Source organism: Amblyomma mixtum, chromosome 2, assembly GCF_055824585.1.
Source record: "Amblyomma mixtum isolate Tamu chromosome 2, ASM5582458v1, whole genome shotgun sequence".
NCBI lineage: Eukaryota > Metazoa > Arthropoda > Arachnida > Ixodida > Ixodidae > Amblyomma > Amblyomma mixtum.
Window position 1 is genome coordinate 263,711,908 of NC_143013.1, and position 12,855 is coordinate 263,724,762.

The 12,855-nt window shown below is 50.8% G+C and overlaps 1 protein-coding gene across 2 annotated transcripts in view; it reads right to left on the reverse strand.

The window, feature by feature from the left end:
• The window catches only part of LOC149363853 (cyclin N-terminal domain-containing protein 1-like), a 437,455-nt gene that overhangs the window by 26,002 nt on the left and 398,598 nt on the right, over positions 1-12,855 (reverse strand). For both annotated transcript variants that reach the window (XM_089573817.1, XM_089573815.1), the window contains exon 4: positions 6,356-6,518. In XM_089573817.1, the coding sequence (XP_089429943.1) occupies positions 6,356-6,518 (163 nt within the window). The remainder of the gene's footprint in view (positions 1-6,355; positions 6,519-12,855) is intronic.

Here is a 12,855-nt window from a genome sequence, read left to right on the forward strand (position 1 = left end):
CATTTGATCATCGGGAAATGAAAGGAGCGGTAACTGTATGGTTTCTCGGAGGACACCTCAACCGGGTCGTGAGGGAAGGGAGGAAGGTGTGAGTGAAAGAGGGGAAGAGATGCCGCAGTGGAAGGCTCCGGACTAACTTTCACCACCTGAGGATCTTGGTGCACTGACATCCCACAGCACACGGGCGCCTCTTGCGTTCCGCCTCCATCGAAACGCGGCCGACATGGTCGGGTTAGAACCCGGGTATGTCACTTCTCAGTTTATCTCTCAACAGGCGCCAGGAAAAAAATTAGCTGCGGTTCAACTACTGCTGAAACTGGCTAGAGAGCGAAAGCTATGGCGTATCGGCAACTATACGCGGTTTGGCGTCTGTAACGTTGAGTGCGTTCTGGACACTGGGCCACCCTGGCAGATGGCAGTTAATGGTGGATCGCGAGAGTTTGCTCGCCCAATGAACGCTGCGGCCCACTGGAGCAGTGCCGCGTGTCTGCCTCAACGTTGTGAGCGCCAACGCATGCAGCCCACAGCTAGATCTCTCTTATTACCCCACATACCCATAAACGCGATTCAGGCGTCCACGGACTCAAGGAGCCAGTTATGCCCACTTCCTTTCCTTGTGTTGTTGTTGTGACTGGGAGAAGGATGAAAAGGAAATTGCACGGGCCTGCCTACTGGCTCCAGCCGAGCCACCACCCAACACCCTCTAAAGAATCGCTGCCACGTGCATATAGAGGAGAGTTAAAAGAAAAGAGGAAAGAGCGAAAGAAAGAAAAGTTGTTGTTGTTGTTGTGACTGAGAGAAGGATGAAAAGGAAATTGCACGGGCCTGCTACTGGCTCGAGCCAAGCCACCACCGCTGCCACGTGCAGATAGAGGAGAGTTAAGAGATCAGAGGAAAGAGAAAAAGGAAAGAAAAGACGCGCGTCGCAGCAACAACTGCGTCCGCGGAGCGGACGCTGAAGCGGCCGAAGCCGCGCTCGCCGAAGCGAGGACAGATAGCAAGACGCGCGTCGCCCCTTCTATATATACGATGCAACGCCGGCTCCTGCGTTTTTGCAACGCGGTTTCACCAGCTCCTCCTCTGACGTCGTGCCAGATGGCGCGGCGAGCGGCGCTGCCAGCTGCAGCGGTTGCTAGGCAACGGCTCAGCTCGCGGTGTGGCCACCTGCCACAGCGAAACGCGAGAATACGGCCAATGTAGCTCTCGCTACGAAACATTAAAATTAGAGATGCCTGGGAGGCCTTCCTGCGAAGCGAGTCCCCCGCCGAACAGCAACAAGTCATCCGTCTGGCGACGGAGGCCGCGAAAAAACACTAACTTCGTCTGTCTTTAGTCGCGGAGTCCCCGGCCCCCGTCCCTTGAGCCTACGTGCCATGAGCCGGGAGTAGGGGGCGTCTTACATCGGTGGAAAAAAAGCCTTCTTCCTCGCAACCGGGCCGTGATGGGAGGCAGTAATGGGGGACTGAAGGGAGGAAAAGGGAACGAGGCACCGTTATGGAAGGATGCGTAATAATTTTGACCACCTGGCGTTCTTTAGTAACGTGCAGTGACAGAGCACAGCACACGAGCGCTTTTCGTTTCTGGTCACTTTCGCCTCCCTCGAAACGCTGCCTCCGCGGAGGCCGCGTTTCGATGGAAGACCCGCGTCTTCGAGATCAGCAGCCAAAGCAGAAGGTAGTAGTACATAACTAGACTTTTAACTAGGGGTGTGCGAATATCATATTTTATGCGAAGCATATTGCTAGAGCTACCACTCACGCCGTCGCCGTGGGACCCCCACGTGACACCGTGACGTCACACCACGTGACATCGGATGAGAGAGCCGGCCTCCACCTCGCGCCGTCGCCGTGGGACCCCTAGCCGTCACGCCACGTGACACCGTGACGTCACACCACATGACATCGGATGAGAGAGCCGGCCTCCACCTCGCGCCGTCGCCGTGGGACCCCTAGCCGTCACGCCACGTGACACCGTGACGTCACACCACATGACATCGGATGAGAGAGCCGGCCTCCACCTCGCGCCGTCGCCGTGGGACCCCTAGCCGTCACACCCGCGCATTTCGAACGCGCGTTCACACTCGGTGTAGGTGAAACGCTCGCTCCACCGGGCAGGCAGACGCGGCTTCCGTGGCAATCCAGGCGCTCACCCAACGCGCGTCTCGGGGTTAGTCAGCGTTCCGCTGTAGCCATGCCGTTGTCTTCCCCCACGACGAAGGCTTCTAGTGGTTGTATTAAAATTACTAAGTATTCAACCAAGGAAAGCCATGTATTACCAAGCCTAGCCACTAATATGCTTCGCATTCCCCAGGCTTAGCCAAGCTGAGCCTCAGCTTGGCTAAGCCTGGGGAATGCGAAGCATATTAGTGGCTAGGCTTGGTAATGCATGGCTTTCCTTGGTTGAATACTTGGTCATTTTTCAATACATGGAAAAGCTGAAACAGCTGATGAGCTGCGCTCAAATTTCGCAATAGGAAGTAACGTAATCGTCGGCAATTTTTTCGAATACGAATCGAATACGAATACTTGGTTCCGAATATCGAATCGAATATCGTATAATCAAGGACAGACGCATTTAACCACTACAAAACATTATTCCAGCACCCAAGAATATAACATTTCAACTATCAGTGATGAAATGAACACAAAAGGTGTGTGTGGCTGCACAAAAAGTATCGAAGTCTCGAACATTATTCTCAGAAGAGTGGTAATATCAGAGAATATGAAAAGTACACAGCATGGATTAAGGCTAGATTGCCATAAGCATAAAAGCGCGTTGCTGGGATGAACATAAAAGGTTGTCGTGAAGGAAAACCGGCTGCTCCACATGGTCAGGCAGAAGTAGTTCCCTTCTTGCTGAAACGACTTCTCCAGCCACCGAAAATGCCCTCTCACTTGGCACCGAACTGGAAGGTATTGCGAGGTATTTCGTGCACAGCTCTGACTATACCAGCTTCGCAGGTATAGCCACAAAGAAGCTCACCAGCGCAGTAAGCTACTGCATGGCCTAACGTTACGCATTGCTATGGGCGCCGCCATGTTGTTATGTCTCTGTGGATAGGACTTGCGGACCGAAATAAACGCCGGTGCTCGCAATAGAATATTCGGCTAGATACGAATATTCGCGTTGGGTCGATTATTCGAAACAACACGAATACTTGAATTTCGAATCGAATACGAATACTAAAAATATAATATTCAAATTATATTCTAAAATTTCGAATATTCGCACACCCCTACTTTTAACGCATGGTCAGGGCAGCCGCGTTTCGATCAAGGCGAAACGCAAAAGGCGCTCGTGTGCTCTGCGATGTCAGTGCACGTTCGAGATCCCCACGTGGTCGTAAATGTTACGGAGCACTCCGCTATACGGCACTGCTTTCTGTCTTTGTCCTGTTTTGATGGAGGCGAAATTCTAGAGGCCCGTGTGCTGTGCGATGTCAGTGCACGTCAAAGAACCAGACCACTGGTGGTCGAGATCTCCGTAGCCTTTCACTACGGCGTCCCTCATAGCGTGAGTCTCTTTGGGACGTTAAACCCGGATAAACCAAACCAAACCTCTTAATGCGAGACTATTATAACCTCATCAGCAACAAAATCCGGCGTCGGTGTTGCCCAGCAGCAGTGGTCCCAGGCATACCAGATGTCGTCGCCGTGGTGTCAAAGAAACAGAGGCGGTGTTTTGAATCAAGGATTTTCATACTGTGAGGCGAGCACGTAACCATACGCCGTAAAACTGCGTTGCTTCTTGGCGACCAAATGTTGTCATAGTATATGCGTTGCCTTAAGACCGTATGCTAATGAATAGGTGTGTCATTAGAAAAAAAAAGAGAATAAAATTAATAAAACAAAAATAAAAATAAGGCGGACTTCAGTGCGCCCTCGATGTTTTTACTTGATTTAGAGGTTGAGTATCTCCAAATTGCAGTATCTTCGAGATATGGTTTGAATCGCGGTGTTTCTTCACGTGCTGTTTTCCTGGCTGAATGCTGCAATCATGAATTGGACTGCACAATCCATGTGCTTTCCTGCTGTTTTGCGGTGTTCTCTGTTTTTTATATATTGCGTGTGCGAATAAATTATTTTCAGTTGATAGTGCGCACCTGTTCTGTCTTTCCACGCCTCCGTCCTCGTCCTTGTGGTGCCTCGTTAACATGTATCCGTACCCACTCCCCCAGTTTTCCACCCTATTGAGAGAGAAATAGGCGCAGTATAGTGGAGGGCTCCGGATTAAATTAGACCCCACGGGGGATCTTTAACCTGCACTGACATCGCACAGCACACGGGCGCCTTCTGCGTTTCGCCCCCATCGAAACGTGGCCGCCGCCACGGCTGGGTTCGAACCCGAGTACTCCGGCTCAGTAACCGAGCGCTCTAGAGTTACTGAGCCGGAGTACACGGCTTCGAACCCAGCCGCGGCGGCTGCGTTTCGATGGAGGCGAAACACAAAAAGAGTCTGTGAGTGAGCGTGTGCACGTTCGAGCGAGTGTGTTTGATTGTGATTTGGTTTGGTTTACTGGGGTTTAACGTCCCAAAGCAACTCGGGCTATGAGGGACGCCGTAAGGGCTCCAGAAATTTCGACCACCTGGGGTTCTTTAACGTGCACTGACATCGCACAGCACACGGGCCTCTAGAATTGCGCCTTCATCGAAATTCGGCCGCCGCGGCCGGGATTGAACCCGCGTCTTTCGGGCAAGTAGCCGAGCGCCGTAACCACTGAGCCACCGCGGCGGAGGTCTGATTGTGAAAGAGAGAGAAAGAGAGAAAGACGGTGCTCGCACCCGTGGGTATGTACTTTCTGTTCCTGAGTATTTTTTGCGTCATAGTCGTGCAATTTCCTGGACAAAAACGATAGCTTTGGTCATGAGGAGCCCGTGCAGTTTGGAGCCTTTGACAGAATTACTTAGAGAACTGAGAGTTGTGTTTGACAGCGTTCTACAACGTTAATTCCAACTTTAAAAATGAGGTGCAAAAAGCGGATACTCGTAAAACGCCTTTTCACATCGCCCGTACACTTCTCCAAATAAAGCAGGCTCTATAGAAGAAAGCAGCGCCAGGATGGGGGCAATAGAAGAACCACAATGCCGGGGCACTGACTTGCAGTTGGCATTAATGAGATTGTCATCTACAGCATACAGGCAATCACAAAAGCTGAAAGTTCATGCGCGTGTGACAGGAATGACGTATGCCCAGCGGAACGGTTTTTATCTGCACTCAAGAGCCGGAGTTCCTTTTTTGGGACGGCTAAGGCCGCAGCACTTACACATTCATTATTTCGGAGAAAGAGACAAAAGAATTTTAATGAGAGGAAAAGGAGGAGAGGTCGGCCGGTGGTAACATGGCCCTGGCCTGCTACTCCACACTGGGGAGAGGAGGAAATGGAAAGTGTAATGTCCACACACACACACACACACACACACACACGCACTCACGCACGCGCACACACACACATACACGCACGCACACACAATACGCTCACCAACACACACACACGCGCGCGCGCGCGAGCGCACGCACGCTGGCTGGCACTCGCATCGCGATGAGTATACGCACGTGAAGTTCGTCTTGAACACACACACCGACACATGTCATTAACATATACCGGAGTAGGGGCCCTATGAACGCACAAATGTAAACCGTGTAGACTGTGCAAACCATGTAGGTATAGTGCATAGGCGGTCACAGTCACTGTTTCAGATTCCTTGAGACTGAGTACAGACTGCAATAATGTCTCAATAAAGTGAGGCGCAAGTCAGCACTGTTTATGTAGTCCTTCTATAGTAGTCCCTGTCCATGTCTTTTTACATGTTTTCTTCTAAAAAGAAGAAAAGAGTGTCAAACCAACATGCCCAAGCGTCCCGTTACATACAGGAAGTTACACCTCAAGAACGAAGCAGCAAATGCCCTAGCTCCAAAAGTGGCTCCCCTACCAATGGCTTTGACCTAATGCCACGACGTCGTGATCAACCACCTTGCAGTTGCCTGCAGCAGGTGTAGGGCGGTTGATCGCGACACCACATGACAAATGGTCGATGTCATTGGTTGGAGGGCCGGCTTTGAGGGCCATTCGTCACTTCGCCCTTGAGTTGTATTTCATTTCAGTGTAGGCGCTTGGGCCAGTCGGTTTGACATTTCCTTTTTTGCACAAAGCATATGAAAGGCAGTTGACTGCGACGTAACGTCACTAGACTGACGTCATTGATTGGAGCGCCTCGTTTAAGGGACATGCGCCGCTTCGTTGTTGACTCGCACCGAACTACAGCGGGCAGGTGTTGTACGCAGAGTTCGCAACAAGCAGCGCTCAAAAGCATGTTCAAGCGCATGTGGGCAATCGACAGTGGTGGATGCAACTCACCTACGACGTCCAGGAGCACCTCCGCGAGCACGAGCGGCGAGGGCAGCTTGAGGCGGAAATTCAGCGTGTTCAGCACTCGTAGCTCAGACTGGACGATGCTGTGGCAGGTGTACGTGTCGCCTATCTCGCGCAGTACGTCCCGAATCTCCTCGCTGCCCACGCCCTGCGAGAATGGACAGGCAGGGAAGTGGAGGGTCAAGCACAATTCAGCACAGAACTAAGCTTCGTCAGCATATATACCAGCTATTCATGCAGACACTACTGTACTTATCTGTCCAGATTAAAAAAAAATTCCTACGCGTCAACCAGTGGCTTAATCGAGAGCAAACGTCGCTCACAAGGCAGCATATTGTTAATGCGAGGGCACTATATGACTCTATCGCGTCAGCAAAAAAGCGTCCGCAAATTTGTCCGCACGATTATGTCATTATCTGAGCATAAATGTGTGAAAATGTGATTACGACAGATAGTGTGTGATAAAATGTTGCCGTGGGAAAAAAATTTGCTGGGGTTTAGCTTTGGTTAAACCTGGTAGGTTGCGTAAGCATCCGTAGCGTTCCATTCAAAATCATCACCGGTTGTAGACGATTCGGTTTCGACAGAGGCAGCGGCCCTCCTGGCCCAGCGCCAACGCCTCTCCCTAACTTCCGCAGGCCGCTCTATCCTCGAACAACTTCGCATCGCTCCCCTCCGTCCGCCATCATCGGTGGTCAGTCTCCCACCTGCCATCAGGGCCAACATCAAGACTCTCCCTCTCTCGCGCAACATGCATCCAACTCATCATCAAGATCGCAGAGAAGTTCGGGCCGCGTCACTCCAGCAGCGATATGCTGGCCGACTTGACGTGCTTTACACAAACGCGGCAGACCATCCTACTCGGACTGCTGCAACAGCGGTTGCCACAGATGAGAACATGACTCTCTATGCCTCCTGCTCCGTACGCACTTCACATATCACTACAGCGGAGGAAGTAGCTATTGCTCTCGCGCTGTCCACTTCTAAAGCTAGAGTAGTCATAAGTGACTCACAGCGCGCCATTCTTAATTTTACTTATTGCCGTATTTCAGTCGAAGCGTTTCGCGTACTCATATCAAATCCTCCTAAACACCTGACCCTACTGATTTGGGCTCCAGCCCACATGGGTCTGAAGGGTAATAAGGGAGCACATGAGCTAGCTCGAGGGCTAACTTTCCGAGCAGCTTACCACCCCGCCCCCAACATCCCCGCCTTGGTCAGGAAGGACACCATAATCACTTCACGCGATCTGCTCCAGCACTATCGTCTTTCTCGCCAACTCTATCCAGGTCACACGAAGAACTTACAAAGACAGAGGCCGTCATATGGCGCCAACTCCAGACGGACACTTTCCCAAATCTTAAAAGATTCCATAATATATTTCCTGAACGGTATATGCCGATGTGTAAACACTGCAATATCCCAGCAGACCTCCTTCATATGGTCTGGACTTGTCCACGACAACACATTCCAACACCCACACAAAATACCTGGGAGGCTCGTCTACGCAGCTCTACCCTGGACGACCAACGAGCGCTCATCGGTCTCGCTCTAGAGGCTGCCAGATTCCAAGGAGTCTTGGCCGACCCCTAGATATGGGCCTTCGGCCCCTTGACTGTTTTTTAATAAATGTTTAGCAACCAACGACAGAGGCGCGGTGCGCCCGTCTAGCAGCGTCTAGAGCGCGCCGCTTAGCAAGGCGCTATTCGCGTTCTTCGTCTGTCTGCGAAGCCCGTTGTAGTTTCCTGGCTTCGTCAAGCCGACGTAGCTCCCTTTCTGTTTATCAGGCGGCATAACGACGGAGCCGGCAAGTGAGCGAAAGCATCCCCCCCCCCCTTCTCCAGCCTCCTCTCCACACTCCACAGCTGGCGAGAGCGCGGCGACGGCAGCGCCTCCACTCGGCAGCGGCGCGGCTGCAGCTGTAGTGCGCCGTGCCTCGCACTAGAGCACTGCACGGGCCTCAATCTGAGGCCCAAGCCCGGCCCGGGCCCGCGACCTGAAGCCCGAGCCCGGCCCAGGCCCGCGGCTTCAAGCCCGGGCCCGGCCCAGGCCCGCTAAATTATCGCTGTAGCGAGCCCGGCCCGGCCCGTGAATCCCAGAGTGAGGCCCAGCCCGGGCCCGGCCCAGCCCGCTTCACAGCAACGCTTGAGGTATACCGCTCACTCTGAGCAAGTAGACTGCTACTAGGGCGATAAGAAACTGGCCGACAAAGGTTCTGAAACCACAGTTTGGCTTGCAGAAAGTTGGTTCTTTTTAACCCAGAAGGAAGTGATTAAGAGTTGTGCTCGGCAGGCCGGTCTTTTGGACAGTGATCTCGTGTAGGTGCGCAATGATAAATTCGGGCAGTTCCGAGAGCCAAACAAAAAGGGCTGCATACGCGCGCAGTAGACTACTTTGCATTCCCCCATATATATATTTTGCCGCCCGCATGTACAAACATTAAAGCTGCCTAGCAAGCAGTGGGGTGACATTTTTTTAGTGGACGCGATCTCAGAGGCTGAACTCATAGCCGAACTGGTCGCCTTTCAGCAGAAACCAAAAGCTGAAAGGCTTGAGTATTTCACGGTGTGTGTTTTGAAGACTATAAGCGTCCTACACTAATATGTTCTTCCCGAATGCATTTTATTAGTGTATAAGCATGTTTTGGGATGACGAACGATCAATTGCCAGTTAAGACCGGTTGAATTTTACTCTTATTGGTGGAGCAGAAGATAACGCGCGAACTGCGTGATAACACTTGTCATGACAATCAGGATGAAGAAGCGAGGAGGGATGGACTTATGAGATGAGATTTACAAACTCTCACGAGATTTTGGGGCTATTTCATTTACGAGACGTTCCGGTCAGCTGATCAAAAAGAAAACCAAACGCGCTTTGGTTTTTGAATTTTACCACATTAGAAACATATAGCTATAAAATAAAGCTATGTTTTTGGTGCTTAAGGGCCCAAGGGGAGTCAGGCTGTGAGAGACACCGAAGCAGAGGTCTGATCATTTCGACCACCTGAATTTCTTCAACGAGCAATGATACTACAAAATACATGGCTCATACTTGCCGCCTAAATAGAAATGCGGCCGCCGAGGTTAGGAGCAAACCGTGGTTCCCCGGCTCAGTAATCAAGCGCCTTGACCACTAAGCCACCGCGGCGTGGAAATAAGGAAATAGATAAGCCAATGAATAAAGCTTAGTCTTTTTCTCAGCGCGTACCATCGCCCATAGCTCATCCGTGTCGCTGTTCCAATGCCGCAGTTGTGTACTTCACTGTGCAACAGTGAGTGAATAGTCGGAAACCAGCCGTTTCTGTACGGACCCAAGCCTGACTCGGGTCCGCAGCTTTAAGCCCGAGCCCGGCCCGGGCCCGCAACTTCAGGCCCGGGCCCGGCCCAGGCCCGGCAAAACAAACCATGTCCCGGCCCGGCCCGGCCCGCGGGCCGGGCCGGGCCCGGGCTTTCGGGCCGGCCCGAGCCCGTGCAGTGCACTACCTCGCACCGCCCTTCAAGGTCGAACGTGCCTCGCGCCGCCCCGACGCGAAGGGCTGAAACCTGTTGTAATATTGCTTACGCAATAAAATTGATGAGGTGTCGTTAGTTATCTAATTAAACTGGAAAAACGCGAAAAAATACACTTAGACGTCAAAATAGCCGTGGACGTCGATATAGAACATCGACCAGTGCGGGTCGCCGCAGTAAATATACTGCAAACCGTGGACTAAACGAAGATGCTTTTTGTCACGGTTTCGTGTTTTGTATTAGATTAACAAAACCAACACTTTAACCTTACGTAAAAGCACTGCAAAGCAAGCAAAACAAAAAAAAAGCACCACCAGAGGCTCCGGCTATTGTTTTTCATCGAAGGACTTTGCACCTCTCTCTCTCTACACATGCATCTATGACCTATGTATCTCAGAACAGCTTGGCGGAATCGTTGTGATCGAGCCATTTCATTCTACAAGCGTTCGTTTCGGGCCCAAGGAAGGACACAAAGGGGACAAACAGCCATTCTTTTCACATCGTCAACTTGTAGAGAATCACCGGGTGGCGGCTCCAGATGGCGCCACGTTCCCGTTAGCAGCACGCAGTGGCAAGGCGCGGTAAGCGGTGGCGGTACTCGCTATGCTCGAAAGCATCTCGCGCAGGTCGTCACTCCGTCGCGGTATCTTGCGCTCGAGTTCGGATAAGTCCGTGAAGGCCATTGATCAATGTTTTCTGTGCTGTCGACGTGACGGTGAAGCATCACGGGACCAACTGGGCGTTCACATGGTTGTTGTAACGATGGAAACGACGCTGCCTGTCTTGGCAAGATCGAGTTAGAACAGGCAACTATGGTGTGCAAACTTCAGCAACGTGCTCAATAGGCTATTTTGATTGGTCCCACTCAATGTCGTCATTGAGAAAGTGAAATGCGAAAGGGAAACACCGCGAAATTCGAGTTCAGAGCAGCATTTTGTTTGCTTGTATTTTGAAATTTGTTCATTGAATAGCTCCCGTTCCTATGCACCGATTACTGTAATTATTTTAAGTCAGCATTTATGTGACATAAATAATCACCCGAAGTATAAGCGGCATCCCTTCAAGCAGTGTTTCAGAGCCCCTTTGAGTTGTGCCCGACTAATCATGTTTACACGCTGTGACTATAAAGGCAGCAAGTTTCATCTGCAGAGAACTATAGCTTATTTCAGGGAAAAGAACTTATCCTTGCTAGCTGTCGACAAGCAAGGAGGATCCTATTGTTTCGTCCAGACATATGTTCCAGTCCAAGGAATCCGAGGACATATGTTTCGATTTCCAAAGCAAAAAATGAAGCATTGAACTTTTGTAAAAACCGAATTTGAAAAAGCTCTACTGTGCTATGCAGGATAGCAAGAAAATAAGTCTTGAAATGTTCTTTACGCAGACACGCACAAGCCGGGCTGTCCACTGCGTGTCATATATAGATTCAGAAACAGATATCTGAAAGCTGAGGTAAGAAAAGAGCAAAACGCTGAGTCAGCGTATGATCATCGAGCGTTAGCAATATCGAACGAATATTGCGTCATTAGCCATCTTCCCTATATCCGGTACAAATATTTGGTTGTATTCGGATATCTATTTTTTTGATGCCAACGTATGCAGCGCCAGAAGACAAATCGTTTGACAACATTTCGAATGCCCTACTTTAATTAGTTCGGCCGTAATAGACGTTTGAAGTTCCAAGAAGTCACGGTTTGGGGAACCAAAGGTCGTCGGTGCGAATCCATATGATGCGCTACGCTTTGATTCGACAAGTAATAATATGTTCCGTAGCGCGTTGAATTGTCTGATACCACTCCGAACCTTCTACCCCAATTAGGTGGTCTACAATCTGTGTACCAATGGTACCACCCACTGGTCCCACTTGTATGGCCTTGTGTATGTTTGTTTGTTTAGTGGGGTTTAACGTCTAAAAGCAACTCAGGCTATGAAGGACGCCGTAGTGAAGGGCTCCGGAAATTTCGACCACATGGGGTTCTTTAACGTGCACTGACATCGCACAGCACACGGGCCTGTAGAATTTCACCTTCATCGAAATTCGGCCGCCGCGGCCGGGATCGAACCCGCGTCTTTCGGGTCAGCAGCCGAGCGCCGTAACCACTGAGCCACCGCGCCAGGGCCTTGTGTTTCATACTAACGCGACCTTGAGTAATGCGAGCATTCGAGCTAGCGCTCCGCAATTTCCTGCAGCGCCCGTGAGGAAAGTTAGCTCTGGGAGACATTCATTTAATTGAAACCGAAGGGAAGAAAACGCTCCTAGAGTTTTCAAACGATACCGCACCTTCTTGGTCGCATCCATTGTGTTCTCTGCGCTGATTCCTCAAAGCATAAAAAGGTGACTTTATATAGCTCGCAACCTTACGCCCACTCTTCACATGTAAGTCTTCCTAACGTGGTCAAAACAGGTTTCTGCATTTGGTGTCAAAAAGCAGCACTTAAAAACAGGGAGAGCACAGGCACACTTAGAGAAGGACAAGTACTTCTAAACAAGCAGTTATAAAGGGACAAGCATTTACTGTCCAGCCCCGCTAGTAAGCGTGCTTTTGTACCGGCTTGCCAGGCAGCGCCGAAGAGCGCATGCTGTTTTGCTATTTTGTGCAAGCATAGCACACTGCCAAGATTGCGCGCTGTTACTTCAGACTCCCAGCCTAAAATAACAATGCGCAAAAGAGGGAAAAAAAACGGAGGTGATAATTAAGCTCCGCCTCAAGGGTATGACACCTATAGCGCTACTGGCTGAATGACCATATATGTAGAATTGGTCATTCTCTACTTAAAGGGCTCTTGAACACCTTTCCGAGGAGAAGGCCGCGGCGGCTGAATTTCTTTGGAGGAGAAATTCGAGGCCCGTGTACTGTGCGATGTCAGTGCACGTTAAAGAACCCCAGGTGGTCGAAATTTCCGGAGCCCTCCACTACGGCGTCTCTCATAGCCTCAGTCGCTTTGGGACGTTAAACCCCATAAAACCAAACCTTT